The sequence below is a fragment of the Muntiacus reevesi genome, chromosome 7, assembly GCF_963930625.1.
Source record: "Muntiacus reevesi chromosome 7, mMunRee1.1, whole genome shotgun sequence".
Lineage (NCBI taxonomy): Eukaryota > Metazoa > Chordata > Mammalia > Artiodactyla > Cervidae > Muntiacus > Muntiacus reevesi.
The window spans coordinates 27258608-27286255 of NC_089255.1; the positions used below are offsets into that span (position 1 = coordinate 27258608).

At 37.3% G+C, this 27648-nt stretch overlaps 1 protein-coding gene and 1 pseudogene across 1 annotated transcript; both read left to right on the forward strand.

Annotated features, from left to right (window-relative positions):
• The first annotated feature begins 19222 nt into the window (after positions 1–19222).
• Positions 19223–20152, forward strand: LOC136171961 (olfactory receptor 4F3/4F16/4F29-like). The gene has a single exon (XM_065941062.1). The coding sequence runs from the start codon at positions 19223–19225 to the stop codon at positions 20150–20152; it is 930 nt and encodes a 309-aa protein (XP_065797134.1).
• Positions 20153–24315: 4163 nt separating this feature from the next.
• Positions 24316–27526, forward strand: LOC136172600 (olfactory receptor 4F3/4F16/4F29-like; annotated as a pseudogene).
• The last annotated feature ends 122 nt before the right edge of the window (positions 27527–27648 follow it).

Sequence of the window (27648 nt, forward strand, 5' to 3'; positions counted from 1 at the left end):
ACTGAGTCAGTTCTCCACATCAGGTAACCAAAGTATTAGAGTTTCAGCTTCAGGATCAGGTTTTCTAATGAATATTCACGACTGATTTCCTTTAGAATTGACTGGTTGGATCTCCGTTCAGTCCAAGGGACTCTCAAGAGTCATCTCCAACATCACAGTTCAAAAGCATCAGTTCTTTAGCTCTCAGCTTTCTTTGTCATCCAGTTCTCACATCTATGGAAAACCACAGCTTTGACTGGATGGACCTTTGTCAGCAAAGTAGTGTCTCTGCTTTTTTTTTCCATTTTTGCTCAAGTGCTTTTATTTTCTGATTCCTGGTCCACTTCTTTTATTTTTTTTTAAATTTTTTTTTATTGAAGGATAATTTCTTTACAGAATTTTGTTGTTTTTTGTAAAACCTCAACATGAATCAGCCATAAGTATACTTATATCCCTGCCCTTTTGAAACTCCCTCCCATCTCCTGCCCCATCCCACCACTCTAGATTTATACAGAGCCCCTGTTTGAGTTTCCTAAACCATACAGCAAATTCCCATTGACTATCTATTTTACATATGATAATGTAAGTTCTACGTTACTGTTTCCACACATCTCACCCTTTCCTCCCCTCTTCCCATGTCCATAAGTCTATTCTCTATGTTTCTCCATTGCTGCTTTGAAAATAAATTCTTCAGTACCATTTTTCTAGATTCCATATATATGTGTTAGAATACGATATTTATCTTTCTCATTCTGACTTACTTCACTCTGTATAATAGGTTCTAGGTTCATCCACTTCATTAGAACTTACTCAAATATGTTCCTTTTATGGCTGAATAATATTCCATTGTGTATGTGTACCACAACTTCTTTATCCATTCATCTGTCGATGGACATCTAGGTTGCTACCATGCTCTAGCTATTGTAAATAGTGCTGCAATGAACAATGGGATACATGTGTCTTTTTCAACCCTGGTTTCCTCAGAATATATGCCTAGGAGTGGGATGCTGGGTTATATGGTAGTTTATTACTAGTTTTTTAAGGAATCTCCATGCCGTCTTCCATAGTGGCTGTATCAGTTTACTTTCCCACCAACATTGCAAGAGTGTTCCCTTTTCTGCAGCATTTATTGTTTGTAGACTCTTTGCTGATGGCCCTTCTCACTGGTGTGAGGTGATATCTCGTTGCAGTTTTGATTTGCATTTCTCTAGTAATGAGCAATGTTGAGCATCTTTTCATGGGTTTGTTAGCCATCTGTATGTCTTCTTTGGAGAGATGTCTGTTTAGGTCTTTTTTCCACCTTTTGATTGAGTTGTTTGTTTTTCTGGCATTGAGTTGTATGAGCTTCTTGTATATTTTGGAAATAAATCCTTTGTCAGTTGTTTCATTTGCTATTATTTTCTCCCATTCTGAGGGTTGTCTTTTCATCTTGCTTATAGTTTCCTTGGCTGTGCAAAAGCTTTTAAGTTTAATCAGGTCCCACTTGTTTACTTTTGTTTTTCTTTCCATTACTCTAGGAGGTGGGTCATAAAGGATTTTGCTTTGATCTATGTCATCAAGTGTTCTGCCTATGTTTTCCTCTAAGAGTTTTATAGTTTCTGGTCTTACATTTAGGTCTTTAAACCATTTTGAGTTTATCTATGTGTATGGTGTTAGAAAGTGTTCTAATTTCATTCTTTTACATATAGCTGTCCAGTTTTCCCAGCACCATTTATTTAAAAGGCTGTCTTTGCCCCATTGTATATTCTTGCCTCCTTTGTCAAAAATAAGGTACCCATAAGTACATGGGTTTTTTTCTGGGCTTTCTATCTTGTTCCATTGGTCTATATTTTTGTGCCAGTACCATACTGTCTTGATGACTATAACTTTGTAGTATAATCTGAAGTCAGGAAGGTTGATTCCTCCAGCTCCATTTTTCTTTCTTAAGAGTTCTTTGGTTATTTGGGGTCTTTTGTGTTTCCATATGAATTGTGAAAATTTTTATTCTAGTTCTGTGAAAAATGCCATTGGTAATTTGACAGGGATCACATTGAATCTGTAGATTACATTTGATAGTATAGCCATTTTCACAATATTGATTCTTCCTACCCAGGAACATGGAATATCTCTCCATCTGTTTATCTCATCTTTGCTGTCTTTCATTAGCGTCTTATAATTTTCTGTGTAAGTTATTTTGTTTCCTTAGGTAAGTTTATTCCTAGATATTTAATTCTTTTTGTTGCAATGGTGAATGGGATTGATTCCTTAATTTCTCTTTCTGATTTTTCATTGTTAGTATATAGAAATGTAAATGATATCTTTGCATTGATTTTGTATCCTGGTACTTTGCTAAATTCACTGATTAGCTCTAGTAATTTTCTGATACTATCTTTAGGGTTTTCTATGTACAGTATCATGTCATCTGCAAACAGTACTTTACTACTTCTTTTCTCATCTGGATTCCTTTTCTTTTTTTTTTTTTCCTCTGATTGCTATAGCTAGGACTGCCAGGACTATGTTGAATAATAGTGGCAAAAGTGGACATTCTTGTCTTGTTCCTCATCTTAGGGGGAATGTTTTCAGTTTTCCACCATTGAGAATAATGTTTTCTATAAACTTATCATATATGGCCTTTACTATGTTGAGATATGTTCCTTCTATGCCCATTTTTTTAAGAGTTTTAATCAGAAATGGGTGCTGAATTTTGTCAAAGGATTTTTCTGCATCTGTTGAGATTATCACATGGTTTTTCTCTTTCAATTCGTTGTCATGGTGTATCACATTGATTAATTTGCATATATTGAAGAATCTTTGCATTCCTGGAATAAACCTAACGATCTTGATGTATGAGAATTTTGATGTGTTGCTGAATTCTGTTTGCTAAAATTTTTTTGAGGATTTTTGCATCTATGTTCATCAGTGCTATTGGCCTGTAGTTTTCTTTTCTTGTGTTTTCTTTGTCTGGTTTTGGTATCAGGATGATGGTGGCCTCATAGAATGAGTTTGGAAGTGTTCCTTCCTCTGCAGTTTTTTGAAAGAGTTTTAGAAGCATAGGCATTAGCTCTTCTCTAAATGTTTGACAGAATTCTCCTGAGAAGCCATCTGGTCCTGGGCTTTTGTTTTGGGGGAGATTTCTGATCACAGCTTCAATTTCAGTGCTTGTAATTAGGTTTTTCATAATTTCTATTCCTTCCTGGTTCAGTCTTGGAAGATTAAACTTTTCTAAGAATCTGTCCATTTCTTCCAGTTTATCCATTTTATTGCCACATAATTGTTCATAATAGTCTCTTATAATCCTTTGTATTTCTGCATTGTCTGTTGTAACCTCTCCTTTTTGATTTCTAATTTTGTTGATTTGATTCTTCTCTTTTTTTTTCTTGATGAGTCTGGCTAACAGTTTGTCAATTTTGTTTATCTTCTCAAAGAACCAGCTTTTAGTTTTATTAATCTTTACTATTGTTTCTTTCATTTCTTTTTCATTTATTTCTGCTTGGATCTTTATAATTTCTTTCCTTCTACTAATTTTGGGGGTTTTTTGTTCTTTTTCCACTTGTTTTAGGTATAAAGTTAGGTTGTCTATTTGATGTTCTTTTTGTTTCTTTGAAGTAGGATTATATTGCTATACACTTCCCTCTTAGAACTGCTTTTGCTGCATCCCATAGGTTTTGAGTGGTCGTGTATTTTCATTGCCATTTGTTTCTAGAAATTTTCTTATTTCCCTTTTGATATCTTCACTAGTCTGTTGGTTATTTAGGAACGTGCTGTTTAATCTCCATGTGTTTGTTTCTTACAGTTCTTTTCTTATAACTGATATCTAGTCTCATAGCATTGTGGTAGGAGAAGATACTTGATACAATTTCAATTTTCTTAAATTTACTGGAGTTTGATTTGTGACCCAAGATATGGTCTATCCTGAAGAATGTTCCATGTGCAATTGAGAAGCTATATTCTTCTGCATTTGGATGGAATGTCCTGAAGATATCAATGAGATCCATCTCATCTAATGTATCATTTAAGATGTATGTTTCCTTATTGCTTTTCTGTTTTGATGACCTGTCCATTGGTGTGAGTTGAGTGTTAAAGTCTCCCACTACTATTGTGTTACTGTCAGTTTCTCCTTTTATGTCTATTAGTATTGGTCTAATGTATTGTGGTGCTCCTATGTTGTGTGCATAGATATTTACAATTGTTATGTCTTCCTCTTGGATTGAGCCCTTGATCATTATGTAGTGTCCTTCCTTATCTCTTGTAAATTCTTTATTTTAAGGTCTGTTTTGTCTGATATGAGGATTGCTACCCCAGCTTTCTTTTGCTTTCCATTTGCGTGGAGTATGTTTTTCCATCCTCTAACTTTCAGTCTATATGTGTCTTTTGGTCTAAAGTGGGTTTCTTGTAGACAGCATATATATGAGTCTTGGTTTTGTATCCATTCAGCTAGTCTGTGTCTTTTCGTTGGAGCACTTAATCCATTTACATTTAAAGTAAATATTGATATATATGTTCCTATTGCCATTTTCTTAATTGTTTGGAGTTGATTTTATAGATCTTTTTTCTTCTCTTGTATTTCTTGACTATATAAGTCCCTTTAACATTTGTTGTAAAGTTGGTTTGGTGGTACTGAGTTCTCTTAACTTTTGCTTATCTGAAAAGCTTTTTGTTTCTCCATCGATTTTGAATGAGATCCTTGTCAAGTACTGTAATCTTGGTTGTAGATTTTTCCCTTTCAGTACTTTAAATATATTCTGCCATTCCCCTCTGGCCTGCAGAGTTTCTGCTGAAATATCAGCTGTTAAGCGTATAGGATTTCCCTTGTGTGGTACTTGTTGATTCTCCCTTACTGCTATTAATATTCTTTCTTTGTGTTTAGTCTTTCTAGTTTCATCAGTATGTATGTGTCTTAGCATGTTTCTCCTTGGGTTTACCCTGTATGGGAACTCTTTGTGCCTCTTGGACTTGAAATCATTTCCTTTTCCATGTTGGGAAAATTTTCAACTATAGTCTCTTCAAAAATTTTCTCCTACCCTTTATTTTTCTCTTCTTCTGGGACCTGTATAATTCGAATGTTGGTGTGTTTGATATTGTCCCAGAGGTCTCTGAGACTATCCTCAGTTCTTTTCATTCTTTTTACTTTATTCCTCTCTTCAAAAGTTATGTCTACCATTTTATCTTCCAGCTCACTGATTCGTTCTTCTGCTTCAGATATTCTGCTATTGATTCCTTCTGGAGTATTTTTAATTTCAGTAATTGTGTTGTTTGTTTCTGTATGTTTATTCTTTAATTCAAGGTCTTGTTAATTGATTCCTGCATTTTCTCCATTTTGTTTTCAAGGTTTTTGATCATCTTTACTATCATTATTCTGAATTCTTTTTCAGGTAGTTTGCCTATTTCCTCTTCATTTATTTGGAATTCTGTGTTTCTGGTTTGTTCCTTCATTTGGGTAGTATTTCTCTCCCTTTTCATTATGCTTTTGTAGCTTATTTTGTTTGAGGTCTCCTTTTCCCAGGCTTCAAGGTTGAATTCTTTCTTCCTTTTGGTTTCTACCCTCCTAATGTTGGTCCAGTGGTTTGTGTAAGCTTTGTATAGGGTGAGATTTGTGCTGAGTTTTTGTTTGTCTCTGCTTTTTAATATGCTGTCTAGGTTGGTCATAGCTTTTCTTCCAAGGAGCAAGCGTCTTTTAATTTCATGGCCATAGTCACCATCACCAGTGATTTGGGAGCCCAAGAAAATAAAATCTGTCACTGTTTCCATTGTTTCCCATCTATTTGCCATGAAGTGATGGGACCAGATGCCATGATCTTCGTTTTTTGAATGTTGAATTTTAAGCCAGCTTTTTCACTCTCCTCTTTCACTTTCATCAAGAGGCTCTTCAGTTCCTCTTCACTTTCTGCCATAAGGGTGGTATCATCTGCATATCTGAGGTTACTGATATTTCTCTCGGCAGTCTTGATTCCAACTTCTACTTTATCCAGCCCAGCATTTCACATGATGTACTCTGCATATAAGTTAAATAAGCAGGGTGACAATATACAGCCTTGATGTATTCCTTTTCCTATTTGGAACCAGTCTGTTGTTCCATGTCTGGTTCTAACTGTTGCTTCTTTTTTTTTTAACTTTTTTTTTTTAACTGTTGCTTCTTGACCAGCATACAGATTTCTCAGGAGGCAGGTAAGGCGGTCTGGTATTACCATCTCTTTAAGAAATTTCCACAGTTTGTTGTGATCCACACAGTCAAAGGCTTTAGCATAGTCAATGAAGCAGAAGTAGATGTTTTCCTGGAAATCTCTTGCTTTTTCTATGATCCATTAGATGTTGGCAATTTGATCTATAGACAACATATAAATGAATAGGTATTGCTGAGTTCTGATAAAATGTTATTTACAGAAGCAGAAGGCAGGCCAGTTTTGGGATGCCCATCATATAGATTTGGCTATTCCCCCAACTATCAATTTTTATCTTAAAACAAGAGTCTAAAATGAAAGGCCATATAGTATCACACAAAATTTACAGTTAGAATTCAGAGATTTTTGATCCCAGCAGCACCAACGCATTTGCTGTATTATTCTAAAGTCACTTAACCTCTTGAATTTTTTTATTCAAAGACTACAGTAGGATTCACATGTTTATGGCTATGACTAAGTGAGATGACATCTGAAAAGACTTTATCAATTTAAAAATTAACCTGAATTCCTTTCCTGGATTATAAGTATTTGCTTGGAGTCTATCAGCTTAAAATTTACTTTATCTTCTAATGTACGTTAAACTTACCTTCTACTTTGTACTTCCTTTTCTGTCTCTCTGTCTCTCACACACTCATATCTTGTGATTATATCTCCATTATCTTGTCTTTTTATAGGACTGTAGTATATACTTCATGACATTGTACAGAGACAGGGATCAAGACCATCTCCAAGAAAAAGAAATGCAAAAAAGCAAAATGGCTGTCTGAGGAGGCCTTACAAATAGCTGTGAAAAGAAGAGAAGTGAAAAGTAAAGGAAAAAAGGAAAGATATACCTATGTGAATGCAGAGTTCCAAAGAATAGCAAGGAGAGATAAGAAAGCCTTCCTCGGTGATCAATGCAAAGAAACAGGAAAACAATAGAATTGGAAAGACTAGAGATGTCTTCAAGAAAATTAGAGATACCAAGGGAACATTTCATGCAAAGATGGGCTCAATTAAAGACAGAAACGGTGTGGACCTAACAGAAGCAGGAGATATTAAAAAGAAGTGGCAAGAATACACAGAAGAACTGTACAAAAAAGATCATCATGACCCAGATAATCATGATGGTGTTATCACTCACCTAGAGCCAGATATCCTGGAATGTGAAGTCAAGTGCTTCTTAGGAAGCATCACTATGAACAAAGCTAGTGGAGATGATGGAACTCCAGTTGAGTCATTTCAAACCCTAAAAAACGATGCTGTGAAAGTGCTGCACTCAATATGTCAACAAATTTGGAAAACTCAGAAGGGGCCACAGGACTGGAAGAGGTCAGTTTTCATTCCAATCCCAAAGAAAGGCAATGCCAAAGAATGCTCAAACTACCACACAATTGCACTCATTTCACACGCTAGTAAAGTAATGCTCAAAATTCTCCAAGCCAGGCTTCAGCAATATGTGAACCATGAACTACCAGATGTTCAAGCAGGTTTTAGAAAAGTCAGAGGAACCAGAGATCAAATTGCAGACATCCACTGGATCATCAAAAAAGCAAGAGTTCCAATGTTAATGATATGTTAATTACAACTAAGACACCAGTCTGATATCAGAACTTTAAGATCATAGATTTATGAAAATATATTATGATAAGTAAATAAATGGGAAAATCATTAAAAAGAAAAAAAGCAAGAGTTCCAGAGAAACATCTATTTCTGTTTTATTGACTATGCCAAAGCCTTTGACTGTGTGGATCACAATAGACTGTGAAAAATTCTGAAAGAGATGGTAATACCAGACCACCTGGCCTGCCTCTTGAGAAATCTGTATGCAGGTCAGGAAGCGACAGTTAGAACTAGACATGGAACAACAGACTGGTTCCAAATAGGAAAAGGAATATATCAAGGCTGTATATTGTCACCCTACTTATTTAACTTATATGCAGAGTACATTATGAGAAACACTGGACTGGATGAAGCACAAGCTGGAATCAAGATTGCCAGGAGAGATATCAGTAACCTCAGATATGCAGATGACACCACCTTTATGGCAGAAAGTGAAGAAGAACTAAAGAGCCTCCTGATGAAAGTGAAACAGGAGAGTGAAAAGTTTAGCTTAAAGCTCAACGTTTGGAAAATTAAGATCATGGCATCTGGTCCCATCACTTCATGGCAAATAGATGGGGAAACAGTGGAAACAGTGTCAGACTTTATTTTTCTGGGGTCCAAAATCACTGCAGATGGTGACTGCATCCATGAAATTAAAAGATGCTTGCTCCTTGGAAAGAAAGTTATGACCAACCTAGACAGCGTATTAAAAAGCAGAGGCATTACTTTGTCAACAAAGGTCCGTCTAGTCAAGGCTATGGTTTTTCCAGTAGTCATGTATGGATGTGAGAGTTGGACTATAAAGAAAGCTGAGTGCCGAAGAATTGATGCTTTTGAACTGTGGTGTTGGAGAAGACTCTTGAGAGTCCCTTGGACTGCAAGGAGATCCAACCAATCCATCTCCTAAAGGAGATCAGTCCTGGGTGTTCATTGGAAGGGCTGATGTTGAAGCTGAAACTCCAGTACTTTGTCCACCTGATGCGAAGATCTGACTCATTTGAAAAGACCCTGATGCTGGGAAAGATAGAGGGCGGGAGGGAAAGGGGACAGAGGATGAGATGCCTGGATGACATCACCGACTCAGTGGACATGAGTTTGGGTAAACTCCGGGAGTTGGTGATGGACAGGGAGGCCTGGCATGCTGCAGTTAATGGGGTCGCAAAGAGTCGGACATGACTGAGCAACTCAACTGAACTGAACCGTTATACTTAACATTCCTTTTTGTCCCCTGCCAAATTGAAGATTTAATGGTTTGCTTTCTCTTTCAGTTAATTGGAAAAATAATAATGGGAAATATTTATAGAGCGCATACTATGTGTCCGGCACTGCTCTTAGCTTTATCTATATTGACTTACTTAATCCTCATAGTAATCTTTGAGGTAGATACTTTTAATATCCCCATTTTATAGATTAGGAGAAGAAGGCACAGAGAGGTTAAATAACATGTAATGTTGATAAATAGTAGATGTGAGTTTAAAGGCAGGCAATATATTTCCTGAGACCGAACTTTTTAATCATTATGCTATTTTTTTATTATTTAATAGGTTTAATATTGATCCCTGGAGAATCCTGTCTTACTTTTCTTCATTTAGGGCCAATTTGCCTAAATTATTTTCCCCTATATTTATGTCAGTTCCTTGTTGACGGTAAAACAATTCTAAATTATATAAATTATAACAGTGGAAATCTGGTATATACATACAGTTCAGCTATCAAATAATGAATATTTAATAACATGAAAAGTTGCTCAAGATATATTCATGAGGGGAAAAGGCAATAACAAATCAAGATTTAAAACTTGATCTATTTTCAAAAGAGTGTGTGTATAAAAGTTAACGTGTTAATAGTGATATAACAGTGATATTAAGACACAGGTGGTCTTTATTATCTTTTTATAGCTTTAATATTTTTATAACACATATTATAGTATGATAATGAAAGAAACTACTAAAATTATCAAATACAAAAATAGGTTTTTAAACTATGATCTTTTTCACAGATTTTTATGTTGAACCTCGACAAAGACATTTTGCTAGCCTATGTAAATAATAATCAATAGTGTTTACTTATTTGCCCTTCAAAATTGCCCTCTAAAATAATTCTAATAATCATAATTTTTGTCTCAAAAATTTCATTGCCTTTCTCCAAGTATGAGGCTTTTCTTGTTTCTCAAGGTAAATTTGTATTGCTATAAACTTCCCTCTTTCAGTTGCTTTTGCTGCATCCCATAGATTTTGGAACATTGTGTTTTCTTTTTTGTCTCCAATATTTTTTTAGGGTTTTTTTCTTTGATCTCTTCACTGTTCCATTGGTTGTTTGGTAGCATATTATATTGCTTCCACATGTGTTTTATGCACTTTTTTTATTCTTGTAGTTATTTTCTAGCCTCATAACATTGTGGTCAGAAAAGATGCTTGATATGATTTCAGTTTTCTTTAAATTTATTGAGACTAGTTTTGTGGCCTAACATCATCTATTCTGGAGAATGTTCTGTGCACTTAAAAGGAATGTTTATTCTGCTGCTTTTCAATGGAATGCTTTAGATAGAGAGAGACAGACAGACAAACATATACACCCACTTGATATGATGTGTCATTTAAGGTCAGTGTTTCCTTATTGATTTTCTGTCTCTGTGATCTGTCCATATGTATAATTAGATTTTTAAGTTCTCTACTATTATTTTGTTACTGTCAATTTCTTCCTTGATATTTGTTAATACTTGCTTTATGTAATAAAGTGCTCCTATGTTGCGTGTCTACATATTTACCATCGTTATCTGTTCTTGTTTGACTGATCCCTTGATTATCACATGATGTCCTTCTTTCTTTGTCTCTCTTTTTATAATCTTTGTTTAATCTTTTCTTTTTTTTTCCTGATATTGATATTGTACCCAGCTTTCTTGTCATCTGTATTTGCATAAAACACCTTTTCCCATCATTTTACTTTCAGGCCATGAATGTCTTTGATCTGTAGCATGCCTCCTGTGATAGGTCCTGTATTTTATCCATTCAGCTACTCTGGCTTTTGATTGGAGCATTTGGTCCATTACATTTTCAAAACGTTTTGTTGGAGGATAATTGCTTTACAATATTGTGTTGGTTTCTGCCATTCATCGCCATGAATCAGCCACAGGTATACTATGTCCCCTCCCTTCTGAACCTCCCTCCCATCCCCCACCCCATCCCAGCCCTCTACGTTGTCACAAAGCAGTGGATTGAGCTCTCCGTGTCACATAGCAAATTCCCATTGGCTGTCTGTTTTACATATGCTAATGTATGTGTTTCCATGCTACTCTCTCAATTCTTTCCTCCCTCTCCTTCCCACACTGTCCACAAGTCTGTTCTCTATGTCTGTGTCTCAATTGCTGTCCTGCAAATTGGCTCATCAGTACCATCTTTCTAGATTTCATACACATGTGCTAATATGCAATATTTGTCTTTCTCTTTCTCCTACTTCACTCTGTACAATAAACTCTAAGTTCATCCACCTCATTAGGACTAATTCAAATGTGTTCCTTTTTATGGCTGAGCAAGGTAAATTTACATTTAAAATAATTATTGCTAGATATATACTGTTGCCATTGTGTTCATTGTTTTGGGGTTGTGTTTGCAGTTATTTTTTTCCTTTCTTCTTCTTTTGCTTGCTTCCTTTGTCATTTGATGACTGTTAATTTTTGAATATTTTTGGCTGTATCAGGTCTTAGTTGTGGCAGGCAGGATGTGTGGGTTAATTATTCTATATTTTTCAAAAATGCTGTTCTCAATTCTTTTGGTTGGTTTCCTGTTGTTTCTCCAGGAAATAAAGGATATATACACACATCTCTCTATCACCCTCTCTGCTTCCACCTTGTCTCTTTTCCACTCTGTTTCTATTCCAGGCATCCTCATCCTTTCTCATTAGTTTTTACTATTTACTCATGCTTGCTACTCATACATGCAAGCCACTCATGCTTGCTTAGTATTGTTGGATCTTCGAACACACACAGAGACTTAGTTGACTAAAGGTGTCAAGAGTTCTAAGTTTTGTTTTACAGGAAACTGTTGGACTTTTTTTCCATTTAAAAATTAGAAAATAGCATATCCCTTTCATTAGAGATCCCCTGAGTCATATAATAAAATGAAGATCAAAATGTTTAAAAAACAAAATGATAAATATTTTCCATTTAAGAAAAATATGCACCCCGTTACCCCTCCCTCACACTCCTATGGGACAATTCCCTTGGCCTGATGACCTCGGTCTGAGCATCCTAGTATTCTAATACATTACTTAGTCACCACCTTCTCCTAAAGCTAATTAGTCACATCTCTTAAAATAGCATCTCTTCTTATCCTGGGGTGGGTGAGTGGAAGGATGTGGGTAATGCTCATGCACATGAGAAAATTTAATTTGTGGAACTTCTCCAACTCCCTGACCATGCTGCCCTCTGAGATCTTTTGATAGATTAGGTAGGTGGCATAGAGGGGTTGGTGGACTGTAGTCTACCACAAGAAGAATCTCCTTCTCAGGTTCCCAGGCTTCCAGAGAGGAAGGCTGTAACAGAATTAGCAGGAGCAGAAATTGTCCAGGAAGGAAGAGCCAGTGAAACTGTATAGAGAAAGGCACAGGAAAATGAGGTTGTTTTCTTTTTCTTAGTTTTATTGCGAAATAATTGACATATACCACTATATAAGTTTAAAGTGTACAACATGATGGTTTGATTTATGTATATTGTAAAATGACTACCACAATAGGTTTTATTTAGCATCCATCATTTCCTATAGATACAATAAAAGGAAAAGAGAAAAAAATATATTTTTGATGAGAACTCTTAGGATCTATTCCCTTAACAGCGTTCCTAGTTATCCTGTAAGAACGTTAACTATAATCATCACACTATAGTGTGGTTAATTTTTTTATTAGTTTATTTTTTAATTAAAGTATAGTTGATGTAGAGTAATATTATATGTTACAGGTGTACAATAAAGTGATGCACAGTTTTTAAAGGTTATACTCCTAATGGCTGCCCACTCCAGTATTCTTGCCTGGAGAATTCCATTGACAGAGGAGCCTGGCAGGCTACAGTCCATGGGATCACAGAGTTAGACATGACTATAGTGTGGTTAATTTTTGATGAGAATTCAGACTTGAGAATCAAGATAGGAGAGAAAGAGAAGTTACCATAAGCTTGCAATTGCTGCCCCTGCTTTTAAATTCTCTGATTCTGTTTTCTCCATATATCTAGTCATCTTTGGTGTCACTTGCTGTATTGTCCAGAATGTAATTTGGTCAGATAACTTCAATGTGACCTCTAGCTCCCGAAGATCTCTGTCTCTTTTGATACTCCATTATCCTTATTATGCTCAACAAATGTGCTACTCGAAAATGCTAAGTATGGAGTTCCTGAGTGTTTCTGAATGGTGTTACGAAAATATTCCATCTAGCTTTTGTCCAAGTTCATGAGTCCCATCTTCAACAAGATTGTCACAGCTGCTTGGAAATTTATTTATCTTTTAACTGTTTATAATTTCTGCCTTCTACAAGTTTTGTGCACATAGCATATTGCCTGAGTTTCCACATTTCCAAGAAAATCTTTTGTCCTATATTATCAAAACTATTCATCATTTCTGATTTTGATTTCTCAACTTTATCACCATTTGCTACCCCTCCCTACAATCTAAATTCTCTCTTTTCTGTTTGATTTCATCTGATCTCTTTTACGGCACCAAAGAAATCTCAATCCTAAATCCATGCTTGCTTAGTCTTCTTGATCTCTTTGTAACATGGGAACGTGACAACCATTACTTAGCTCTTTGACATTCCTTTCTCCCTTGATTTTTGTATTGTGCACAAAAACAGGGTTTTTTAAAGGCAGATACTGGGACTTCCCTGGTGGTCCTGTGGCTTAGACTCTTGATCCCTGGTTGAGGAACTAAGATCCTATATATGCCAAACAGTACAAAAATAAAATAAATAATAAAGGCAGATACTATGTAAAAATAGTAGTGATAGTATTATAATAAGGATCATGACAAATACAAAGTATATGTTCATTTGGGACCATGTATATTTTCTCCATTAATTTACTTTTATCTCTTTATATGTTATCCTTCACTACAATATTGTAAAGTAATTAACTTTCAACTAATAAAAATAAATGAAAATTTTTTAAAAAAATTTAAATTAAAAACTCAGTAAATCTATGTTTTGGGACAACTTCTAACTTCTCTGAACTTGAGATCCCTTGTCTATAAATGAAAATAATTCTATTATGGAAATAGCCACCCAAAAGGTAATCAAAAACCTCAAATATGTGAAAGTACTTAGTAAATATGCACCACACAGATAATGTATGTTTTTCTAGCTCTAAAATTCCAGCATTAACTATTTCAGAAACTTTAAAATATGGATTTAATTTATCTCTGTTTTATTCTATGACTTTAAGAATAGCATAGAGGATGACTCCTAATTGTATCATAAAACCTGGATAGACACTTATGTTCCCTGCTGTATTGGCTGCTGTTAGAACCATTGCTTCTCTTTCATCTCTTTCCCCCTACCTCCTGCCTCTCTCCTTTCTGTTTACATGCTTCTTACTGATTTCTGAAACTTCAGAAGTTTAACCGTGGACCACTATAAGCCTGAGATAAAGCTTCCCTACTAGACAGTTGGAAATTTTTAACAAGGATATCAGGCATTCTCTTGGGAGTGGTTGGGAAATGTGTTAATGCTCAGTTTTAATTTTGGAAACTTCCTTTATACCTGCTGGAGTTATTGAGTAAAGATGTTGGACTAGAAAAATAGGAAATATGGAAAATTATGGACCTGAAAAAAATGACTTTACTTCAGAAAAGTGTCATTGACTAAATAATCAAGAAATATTTGCTACTTATTACATTTGTTATTTTAACAAAAAAGAGCCAGAAAAAATTACCTTTATCCTCCTCAAACTTACAATATATTTGGAGAGAGAGACTCTACAGATTAAAAATTAAAACCACTGAAAAGCTAAGATAAATAGCCAAGGATTTGCCCTAAATAAGGAATGTTATTATCTTTTCTCAGAATACTTTCCCCTCTCCTCCAAGCTTATTAAACTCCTACTGATTCTTCAAAACTCCCAAGTCCTTTCTCCTTTGTAAAGCTCTTTCTGAATTTCCCAATGGACTCTTCTGTGTCCTTCCAGGCCACCAACAAGCACCTACAGTTTCTACTATGATGCCATACACTGTGGTTTATTTTTATGTGGGGAACTATTCAGTTCAGTTCAGTTCAGTAGCTCAGTCGTGTCTGATTCTTTGGAACCCCATGACGGCAGCACGCCTGGCCTCCAAGTCCTTCACTAACACCACTAACCCCCAAAGCTTGCTCAAACTCATGGCCATTGATTCGGTGATGCCATCCAACCATCTCATCTTCTGTCGTCCCCTTCTCCATCTGCCTTCAATATTTCCCAGCATCAGGGTCTTTTCCAGTGAGTCAGTTCTTCGCATCAGGTGGGCAAAGTATTGGAGCTTCAGCTCCAGCATCAGTCCTTCCAATGAATATTCAGGACTGATTTCCTTCAGGATTGACTAGTTGTATCTCCTTGCAGTCCAAGGGACACTCAAGAGTTTTCTCCAACATCACAGTTCAAAAGCATCAATTCTTCAGTGCTCAGCTTTCTTTACAATCCAACTCTCACATCCATACATGACTACTGGAAAAACCAAGCTTTGACTATGGTTTTGCCAGATCTTTGGTTTTTCCAGACCTTTGTCTATAATGTCTCTGCTTTTTAATATGCTGTCTAGGTTGATCATACCTTTTCTTCCAAGGAGCAAGCTTCTTTTAATTTCATAGCCGCAGTCACCATCTCCAGTGATTTGGGAGCACAAGAAAATCAAATCTGTCACTATTTCTGTTGTTTCCCCATCTAATTGCCAGGGGGTGAAGTGAACAGATGCCATGACCTTCATTTTTTCAGTGCTGAGTTTTGTTGTTGTTGTTGTTGTTTATTTTTATTTTTTCAATGCTGAGATTTAAGCCAGCTTTTTCACTCTCTTCTTTCACTTTCATCAAGAAGCTATTTAGTTCTTCTTTGCTTTCTGCCATAAGGATGATGTCATCTGCATATCTGAGATTACTGATACTTCTCCTGGCACTCTCAATTCCAGCTTGTGCTTCTTCCAGCCTAGAGTTTCTCATGATATACTCTGTGTATAAGTTAAAGAAGCAAGGTGACACTATACAGCCTTGACATATGCCTTTCTCAATTTGGAACCAGTCTGTTGATCCATCTCCAGTTCTAACTGTTGCTTCTTGACCTGCATACAGATTTCTCAGGCGACAGGTCAAGTGGTCTGGTATTCCCATCTCTTTAAGAATATTCCAGTTTGTTGTGATGCACACAGTCAAAGGCTTCAGTGTAGTCAATGAAGCAGAAGTAGATGTTTTTCTGAAATTCTCTTGCTTTTTCTATGATCCAGTGGATGTTGGCAATTTGATCTCTGGTTCCTCTGCCTTTTCTCAATACAGCTTGAACATCTGGAAGTTCACGGTTCATGTACTGTTGAACCCTAGCTTGGAGAATTGTGAGCGTTGGTGTCCTAGCATGTGAGATGAGTGCAATCATGCAGTAGTTTGAACATTCTTTGACGTTAAATTTTTGGGGGATTGGAATGAAAATTGACCTTTTCCAGTCCTGTGGCCACTGCTGACTTTTCCAAATTTGCTAGCCAATTGAGTGCAGCACTTTCACAGCATCATCATTTATTTGAAATAGCACAACTGGAATTCCATCACCTCCACTAGCTTTGTCTGTAGTGATGCTTCTCCCTGAGGCCCACTTGGCTTTGGATTCCAAGATGTCTGGCTCTAGGTGAGTGATCACACCATTGTGGTCTGGGTCATTAGGATCTTTTTTTGTATAGTTCTTCTGTGCATTCTTGCCACCTCTTCTTAATCTTCTCTGCTTCTGTTAGGTCCATATCATTTCTGTCCTTTATTGTGTCCAACTTTGCATGAAGTAGTCACTTGATGTCTCTATTTTCTTGAATGGATATCTAGTCTTTCCCATTCTGATGTTTTTCACCATATCATTGCATTGTTCACTTAGGAAGGCTTTCTTGTCTTTTCTTGCTATTCTTTGAAATTCTGTATTCAAATGGATATATCTTTCCTTTTCTCCTCTGGCTTTAGCTTCTCTTGTTTTCTCAGCTATTTTTAAGAGCTCCTCAGACAACCATTTTTGTCTTTCTACACTTCTTCTTGGGATGGTTTTGATCACCACCTGCTATACAGTGTCACAAACCTCTGTCCATAGTTCTTCAGGCACTTTGTCTATCATATCTAATCCCTAGAATCTATTTGTCACTTCAACTGTATAATAGTAAGGGATTTGATTTAGCTCATACCTGAATGGTTTAGTGGTTTTCCTTACTTTCTTCAATTTAAGTCTGAATATTTCAATAAGGAGTTCATGATCTGAGTCACAGTCAACTCCCAGTCTTGTTTTTGCTGACTGTATAAAACTTTTCCATCTTTGCCTGTAAAGAATATAATCAATCTGATTTTGGTATTGATCAACTGGTGATGTCCACGTGTAGAGTCATCTCTTGTGTTGTTGGAAGAGGGTGTTTGCTATGACCAGTACAATCTCTTGGCAAAACTCTGTTAGCCTTTGCCTTGCTTCATTTTGTACTCCAAGGCCAAACTTGCCTGTTACTCCAAGTGTCTATTTCTTTCCTACTTCTGCATTCTGGTCCCCTATGATGAAAAGGGTGTTATTTTTGGTGTTAGTTCTAGAAGGTCTTGTGGGTCTTCATAGAACCAGTCAACTTCAGCTTCTTCAGCATTACTGGTCAGCACATAGACTTGGATTACTGTGATATTGAATGATATTGTAAATAATTACTTTGGGCTAAAAAATCAGTACTCATGCTTTGGGATAATAGTTTTATGACCAGTTTCACTAATTATGAACACTGACGTGCGTGTGTATATAAATGCCCACATTAAAAGCAAAACATTGAGATCCATTTTTTCTATTGTTCGATTTCTCTTGCCCCTTCAGTTCCAGGTCTGAGACCTTCTGTGCATTCATGCACCTTTATCTTAGAATTCCTTTACAATTTATGCTCCCGCCTCCCCCCTTTTCAACTCACTTCAGTTTTTAGCTGCATGTGTAGATATGATGGGAATAGGAGAGCTTGACACGGGGATGCACAGGCAAGAGGAATGTATGTTCCATGTGGTAACAGTGTATTCCCTGCAAAAATGGGTAAGACCTGGAGAGGTTATGTGCTGTGTTTAGTTGCTCAGTCTGATTCTTTGCGACCGCAGGGACTGTAGCCCACCAGGCTCCTCTGTCCATGGGGATTCTCAGGCAAGAATACGGGAGTGGGTTGCCATGTCCTTCTCCAGGGGATCTTCCCAACCCAGGGGTAGAACCCAGGTCTCCCAATTGTAGCTGGATTCTTTACTGTCTGAGCGACCAGGGAAGACAGAGAGATTATGTAGTACCCCAAATTATTGTCAGAAAAGACTTGGTTATAGCACCAGATCACAGACATAGGAGGTTTGAAGCAAAGAGATAAGAAGTATAAAAGAGGGAGGAACAGGAGAGGGTTAGTTATTCTAGGACAACGATGCCATGAGTGTGTATTTCTTCATCCCCAGCAAATTCTAAAAGTAGAGTTCCAATAGCTATAACCAAACTATATCATGAACCTCAGAAATTGAGAAGATTCTGGAGTGGTAAATCAAGTTGACTTCCTTCAGTTCCTTTCCTTCCCATATCAAAACCTCCCCACCCACACCAATCCTACCTTGCCCATCTTGGCCACGTCCTGGCTGCTAACCACACTACTTAGTATTTCACCTGTTTTCCTAAGTGCCCATGCAGATACCCTGTGCTATGAATATCCATTCTGCCATCCCTTGGACCTGTCATACCCTAGAGTCAGCCCTATGCCCCATGCCTGGTTCTCCCATGTCCATCTCTACTCCATGGGCTTTGTGTGAATTGCAAATATGATTGTGGATAGTGATATAAAATGATTCAAGACACATGTTATGTGCCTAAGATGAAGTGAGGTTAAGAAATGACACAACTTGAAAGGCTGAAGAATTGTTTTATGAAAAATAAAAATAGATCCAGTGTGTTCAGGCAAATCCATCTCCCCCTCTTCTTTCTTTTTCTCTTTGTTGTGCACTATCCCACCTTCCCTTCCCCTCTCAATCTTTGCCATGCACATGTACTATGATACCATGTTTGCTTCATTCTCTTCTTTGTAGATGAGTAGTCCAGGGGACTGTGGCAAAAGGGATATTGCGTGTAGAAGTGACTCAACTGCTTTAGGTAGCCACAGGTGAAATACTTATGTTGATATGGCCCTGAGAAGAAAATGTGGAGATCTAAAGTCTTTACAGTGTGAATATCCTTGAATAATTAATCATTATAATATGGAGAATGATTAATATTCTTATGTTAGTTTCCTTTTGCTTTATCTGGAAACATTACAGCTGGTAAATCAACTGACGGAATGAATCACTCTGTGGTGTCAGAGTTTGTGTTCCTGGGACTCACCAACTCCTGGGAGATCCAGCTTCTCCTCTTTGTGTTCTCTTCTGTTTTCTATGTGGCAAGCATGTTGGGAAACTCCCTCATTTTGCTCACTGTTACGATGAACCCTCACTTACACTCCCCCATGTACTTTCTATTGGCCAACCTCTCCTTCATTGACCTGGGAGTTTCTTCTGTCATCTCTCCCAAGATGATTTATGACCTTTTCAGAAATCGTAAAGTCATCTCCTTTGGTGGCTGCATCACTCAGATCTTCTTCCTCCACATCATTGGTGGTGTGGAGATGGTGCTGCTCATCACCATGGCCTTTGACAGGTATGTTGCCATATGCAAGCCTCTCCACTACTTCACTATTATGAGTCAAAAAAAGTGTATTTTGCTCGTGGTTGCTGCATGGATAATTGGCTTGATTCACTCTATCGTTCAACTGGGTTTTGTTGCAAAATTGCCATTCTGCGGTCCTAATATAATAGACAGCTTTTACTGTGATTTTCCTCGATTTATCAAACTTGCCTGCACAGATACCTACAGATTGGAGTTCATGGTCACAGCCAACAGTGGATTCATATCCCTGGGATCATTCTTCATATTGATCATCTCCTACATTTTTATCCTCATCACTGTTCGGAAACACTCTTCAGATAGCTCATCTAAGGCCCTGTCCACTTTGTCAACTCATGTCATGGTGGTGATTTTGTTCTTCGGTCCTTGCATCTTTGTTTACATCTGGCCTCACCCCAGGTCACACATAGACAAATTCCTTGCTGTTTTTGATGCAGTTCTCACTCCTTTTTTCAATTCAGTCATCTATACATTCAGAAACAAAGAAATGAAAATGGCAATGAGGAAACTATGCAGTCACTTTATTATATATAGAAGAATTTCTTAAATTCCAAAAACATTACGAAGTCTCTTTACTGACTTGAAGTAAAATTAAATTTCTATTATTTTAATATCAGATGCTTCCAAGTTTTTTTATTAATATTTAAGTGTCCCAGCTTAAAATAGCATTATTCTTTAAAAAATGTTAACTGAAGATGGATAAGTGTAGAAAAGAGAAGGAAATGAAGGGGGAGAGGAGATATCAGAGAAAGGCTGAAGATGAAATAAGGGAAAAGTCTCAACGGTTTGGGGACCTTATGTTTATATTAACCCTGGTTTTCCTTGAAATTTTTCAACACTGGGAAACTTTCCTTTCTCTTGCCTTCAAATATCCATTTTTTTATTCCTTTGGAATTTATGTATGACAGTGTTTAATTTAAATAAATCTACTTCAGAAATTTAAAAATAAATAAATAAATACAAAATGTTAACTGAGAAATTGTGTTGCTGCCTCCGGTTGGAGGAAGCATGTGGTATGGTAAATAGTGTCTTCTGGAGAAAGCCAAATGCCTATATCTGAGGAGATATTACCTTGATGAATTTGCTATGGTTTAGACTTCAAAATTGAGTCTCTTCAGTATCAGAGTGGGCTATATAAGGGAATGCTGATTAACACTAGGTAAATCCATAATAGATGGAACTATATACATCTAGATACCCACTTATTAGTTTGCCACAAAAAAAAAAAAAAAAATCAGTCAAGTGGCCTGAATTTCCACTTAGGTGTAACACACTTTTACACTATAGGAAGATTTCTGGGAAGTCAAATGATGATAGGAACATTAAAAACAGGGAATCAGAGTAAGAACTGTTGAATGGTTATTTTGATACTTGTTCCTATATCTGCGTGCTACAATATGCCTATCATCACATTTGGAAAAATAGAATCCTGGTGTAAGCACCAAGCTTTTTTTTCTGGATGCTGGCTAGTCATCACAAGACTTAGCTTTGACTCGTGGTCATACACTGTTTCAGGCTGCTTAGCCTCTGTCTATTTACAGATGCAGTATTCTTTCCATATGTAATCAGCCAGGTTCTTCCTTTCCTTTCTGTTGGCATGACTATTCTGTCGCATTTGAATGACTTGAGTCATTCGTTGCAATGCAAGCTAAATTTTAGTTTGGGAAGTGTTTTATATATGACTGTATTTTCTTCTATAGAAATGAAGGATTTCCATCAACAGATTTAGAATTTCTATTCATACACATTTTGACAAAGAACAAAAACTAATTTTAAAAAAAGGTATTGGAAATAACTCTGATTTTTATACATTCTTATACGGACTCAATACATCTTAATTAATTTATCAGTACTTCTTTGATTTGATATGTGGTCCTGATTTGAATGTATTTGCTCACTCAGTTTTATCCGACCCTTTCCCATGAACTGTAGCCCACCAGGCTCCTCTGCCCATTGAATTTTCCAGGCAAAAATACCAGAGTGGGTTACCATTTCCGACTCCAGGGTATCTTTCCATCCCAGAGATTGAAGCCACATCTCTTACATCTCCTGTGCTGACAAGCAGACTCTTTACCACTGCACCACCTGTGAAGGCCAATCCTTATTTAATTCATAACTTATCCTCCTTGATAATTTGTTTGCCTCTTCTTTTTATATCAATTGCCTTTATATCATTTATTCATTTTTCAGTCCATTTTTAGACCCTTGGGAAACCAATACCTATTATCAGTTTACTAGCCAGCACTAATCTCAGTCTCCCTATAATGTTTTGAATTGGTATTTTAGAAATGGAAGTTTCACCAAGTTTTCTCTTCCATTGATTAAATAATGTTCAGTAGATCCAGCAAGGATTCCCATATTCCTCACTGTTTATGTGTGTTGTATACAAAAAGCCTGCTTCTGCCAATTCTATCTCTTTAGGCCTTGTGTCAGGTGTGTTTCTGTGACTAGATAGATTCCCCACCTACATAATGATGTTTCTGTATTATCTAATGTAAAACTTTGTTAATGTCATTATTTTTTATTCTAAAGAAAGTATGTCTTTTAGTGGATGTCTACTCTGCTCTTTGCCAGATCAGCAACTCCTTCTTTTGGTGAAGGTATCTTTCTCTTGGAGTAACCATGTGATATGATTAGAAGATGACGTGTAGATCCCACCTCTCTGACCACTGCTGTCTGGTTAAAGGTTAAGTTTCTGACCTAAGTCATAATGACATATCTGCAGTTCATAGTTGAATGGTGCAAGTGTGGGTCTCTGACCATGATGAGTCAAATCTGAGCTTTTCCTTGAGATGTTAGACGACAATAGAGAGAAAACAAGCCCCAGTACCTTTTGGAGTATGTTGTGCAGAAACTACTGTCAATCATATTTCCTGCTGTCAGAAATTGAATCTGGGATACTTTTTTAAAGATACCTGAGAGAAGAAGATGTAAGATTTAAAGATAGGAGCTTACCAGTATTCAAATTCTTGGTTTCATGTGTCTAAGGCATTTAGCTTCATTCTCAGCCTGCATTCATCTTGGTCACTAGCTGAGCCAATAAATGCCCAAAATATTTGTCCCCTTCCCTATATGTGTTTAATTTGTGGTTCTAGCATCTAAAAGGATATTGAAAGGGACTTTCAATATCCGTGGTGGTCCAGTGGTTAAGAATCCACCTGCCAATGCAGGGATTGATCCCTGGTCCGATAAGATCCCACATGCCACAGGGTAACTAAGCTTGTGGGCCACAGCTGCTGAAGCCCACATCCTCTAGACACCATGCTCCTCAACAAGAGAAGCCACCGCAATGAGAAGCCTCTGCTCCACAATTAGAGAGTAGTTCCCATTCACTGCAAGTAGAGAAACCCTATGCATTGCAATGAAGACTCCACAGAGTCAAAATATTTTTTTATTTTTTAAAAAGGGATATTGACAATTACAGCTCTGATTCTAAGAACCCTGTATATTCAGTTAATGCTGATGTGAAATCCTTCATTGTTTTATTTCCTTAAGAAAATATTAATTTTTCTTCTTATAAAAAGGAAAATATGTTTATCATGTAAGATTTATTTGCAAATTGGAGATTAAAAATGAAAAATCACCATATGGAGATAATTAATAGTAATATCTCAGTATATCTCTTTCTAATGTTGTTCTTTTCCAGTGAGTCTGCCCTTAACATCTAGTGGCCAAAGTATTGGAGCTTCGGCCTCAGCATCAGTCCTTCCAATGAATACTCAGGGTTGATTTCCTTTAGGATTAACTGGTTTGATCTGCTTGCTGTCAAGGAGTCTCAAGAGTCATCTCCAGCACCACAATACAAAAATACCAATTCTTCAGCATTCAGCCTTCATTATGGTCCAACTCTTATATCTGTGCATGACTACAGGCAAAACCACAGATCTGACTATATGGACCTTTGTCATCAAGAAAATATGCTCAAAATTTTTGATTGTCAGACTATGACTATTAGAGTAACAATGAACTATAACTTTTCACTCACTACACTGACAACAGTTTAAAAAGTGTTAACATTTATTCTTGTTGAAATATCTCTATTATATTCTTTTGGAAACACAATCAGAAAAAACTACCCAAATTAAAAATATATATTTACTTTGACCCAGTAATCTCATTTTAAGCGTTGCTGCCATGAAAGAAAAAATTAATACAAAAGGATGTGTGTGTAAAGATATTTGTAGCATTGTTTGTAGGGCTCCCAAAACTAGAAACCAGGTAAATGCTTATTGACAGGGAAATTAAATAAATAAATTATGGTCTATCTACACTGTGAATCAGGCAGCTATGACAGAGAATAAACTAGAGAACCTCTCCAGACAACTTTCTGAACCTTTTTGTACATGTTTTCATTCTGTGGCATATTTCAATAGAGAAATTTGGAAGTACAAATCTCTCTATATCCTGAGTAACCTCTCTTTAAATCCAAGGTGCTTTTGTCTACCTTTTCCTTTCTTGTTAGACATTGAAGCCCAAACTGAATTTGAGGTACATGATTAAATGATACCAAAGATTCATGCAGGGAGCATTTCTGATTCTGGCTCTTTGTTATACTTGTTCTGTGTAAGCTCTAAGTGACTCTGTACAATGGCAAGGTGATCTTTAGCTTGTGACATTTTTGCAAGGACTTTCTTTCCAACTTACTAATTATGTCTGTGTCCCTCTCATACTCTTCAGTCAACCTCAGGGTCAGCCTTGTGCATGAAGCTGATGGATGGAGGAAATCGCTCGGTGGTGTCTGAATTTTTGCTGCAGGGACTCACCAGTTCTTGGGAGATCCAGATTTTTCTTTTTCTCTTTTTCACAGTATTTATATAGCAAGTATGTTGGGAAACCTTCTCATTGTGCTCACAATTCTCTCAGACCACCATTCACATTCCCCCATGTACCTTTTGTTGGCAAATCTCTCCTTCACTGACACAGGTGTTTCCAACATTGCAACCCCAAAGATGATTTCTGACCTTTTCAGAAGACACAAAGTCATCTCCTTGAGAGGCTGCATCACTCAAATGTTCTTTATTCACACTTTTGGGGGTGCAGAGATGGTGCTGCTCATAGTCATGGCCTATGACCGGTACTTGGCTAACTGTAAGCCACTCCACTACCTGACCATCATGAGCCTAAGAGTGTGCACTTCTCTTCTGGCTGTTGCTTGGACCATTAGACTCATCTACTCTGTGGCCCAGCTGGCTTTTGTTGTCAACTTACCCTTTTCTGGCCCCAATTAAATGGATAACTTTTACTGTGATTTTCTTCGGTTCATCAAACTTGCATGTACAGACACATATAGATTGGAGTTTCTGGTCACTGCCAACATTGGTTTCATCTCCATGGGCACCTTCTTGATCCTGATTGTGTCTTACATCATCCTGGTCACGGTTCGCAAACACTCTTCAGGTGGTTCATCCAAGGCCCTTTCTACCCTCTCAGCTCACATCACTGTGGTAGTTTTCTTCTTTGGCCCTTGCATTATTGTCTATGTGTGGCCATTCCCTACCTTCAGTTCAGCTCAGTTCAGTCGCTCAGTCGTGTCTGACTATTTGCGACCCCATGAATCGCAGCACACCAGGCCTCCCTTTCCATCACTAGCTCCCGGAGTTTACTCAAACTCATGCCCATCAAGTCGGTGATGCCACCCAGCCATCTCATTCTTTGTGTTCCCTTTTCCTCCTCCCCCAGTCGCTCCCAGCATCAAGATCTTTTCCAATGAGTCAACTCTTCACATGAGGAGGCCAAAGTACTGGAGTTTCAGCTTCATCCTCAGTCCGTCCAATGAACACCCAGGACTAAAGTCCTTCAGGATGGACTGATTGGTTCTCCTTGCAGTCCAAGGGACTCTCAAGAGTCTTCTCCAACACCATAGTTCAAAAGCATCAATTCTTTGGCGCTCAGCTTTGTTCACAGTCCAACTCTCACATCCATACATAACCACTGGAAAACCCATAGCCTTGACCAGACGGACCTTTGTTGGCAAAGTAATGTCTCTGCTTTTTAATATGCTGTCTAGGGTGGTCATAACTTTCCTCCCAAGGAGTAAGAGTCTTTTAATTTCATGACTGCAGTCACCATCTGCAGTGATTTTGGAGCCCACAAAGTAGTCTAACACTGTTTCCACTGTCACCCCATCTATTTCCCATGAGTTGATGGAACCAGATGCCATGATCTCAATTTTCTGAATGTTAAGCTTTAAGCCAACTTTTTCACTCTCCTGTTTCACTTTCATTAAAAGGCTTTTTAGTTCCTCTTCACTCTCTGTCATAAGGGTGGTGTCATCTAAATATCTGAGTTTATTGATATTTCTTCCAGCAATCTTGATCCCAGCTTGTGCTTCTTCCAGTCCAGCGTTTCTCATGATGTACTCTGCATATAAGTTAAATAAGCAAGGTGACAATATACAGCCTTGTCGTACTCCTTTTCCTATTTGGAACCAGTGTGTTTTTCCATGTCCAGTTCTAACTGTTGCTTCCTGACCTGCATACAGGTTTCTTAAGAGGCAGGTCAGGTGGTCTGGTATTCCCATCTCGTTCAGAATTTTGCACAGTTTATTGTGATCCACACAGTCGAAGGCTTTGGCATAGTCAATAAAGCAGAAATAGATTTTTTCTGGAACTCTTGCTTTTTCAATGATCCAGTGGATGTCTGCAATTTGATCTCTGGTTCCTCTGCCATTTCTAAAACCAGCTTGAACATCTGGAAGTTCACGGTTCATGTATTGCTGAAGCCTGGCTTGGAGAATTTTGAGCATTACTTTACTAGCGTGTGAGATGAGTGCAATTGTGCACTAGCTTGAGCATTCTTTGGGGTTGCCTTTCTTAGGGATTGGAATGAAAACTGACCTTTTCCAGTCCTGTGACTATTGCTGAGTTTTCCAAATTTGCTGGCATATTGAGTGCAGCACTTTCACAGCATCATCTTTCAGGATGTGAAATAACCCAACTAGAATTCCATCACCTCCACTTTGTTCGTAGTGATGATTTCTAAGGCTCACTTGACTTCACATTCCAGGATGTCTGACTCTAGGTCAGTGATCACACCATCATGATTATCTGGGTCGTGAAGATCTTTTTTGTACAGTTCTTCTGTGTATTCTTGCCACCTCTTCTTAATATCTTCTGCTTCTGTTAGGTCCATACCATTTCTGTCCTTTATCGAACACTTCTTTGCCTGAAATTTTCCCTTGATATCTCTAATTTTCTTGAAGAGATCTCTAGTCTTTCCAATTCTGTTGTTTTCCTCTATTTCTTTGTATGATCATTGAGGAAGGCTTTCTTATCTCTCCTGGCTATTCTTTGGAACTCTGCATTCAAATGGGAATATCTTTCCTTTTCTCCTTTGCTTTTTCCTTCTCTTCTTTTCACAGCTATTTGTAAGGCCTCCTCAGACAACCATTTTGCCTTTTTGCATTTCTTTTCCATGGGCATGGTCTTGATCCCTGTCTCCTGTACAATGTCACAAACCTTTGTCCACAGTTCATCAGGCTCTCTATCAGATTAGCCCCTTAAATCTACTTCTCACTTCCACTGTGTAGTCATAAGGGATTTGATTTAGGTCATACCTGGATGGTCTAGTGGTTTTCCCTACTTTCTTCAGTTTGAGTCTGAATTTGGCAATAAGGAGTTCATGATCTGAGCCACAGTCAGCTCCTGGTCTTATTTTTGCTGACTGTATAGAGCTTCTCCATTTTTGGCTTCAAAGAATATAATCAATCTGATTTCTGTGTTGACATTCTGGTGATGTCCATGTTTTAGCCATCTTTGATGTTCTAGTTACTCCTTTTATGAATCCTATTATCTATACCTTTAGAAACAAGGAGATGAAGATGGCAATGAGGAGACTCTTTGGTAAGGTTTTAAGTTTCAGGAAGAGTTCTCATGCACAATCCAAGAAATTCAGATTGATCTTGACAATTCTTGGAAATTAACCTCTTTAATTACCCTTTTCATATATGTTTTCAGTTTCCTTAATGATCTTCAATATTCACTGTGAAATCTCTCCTTAAGAGTTCTGTTCTGGTCATTGTTTCCATAGGGACCCTTGCTCTAA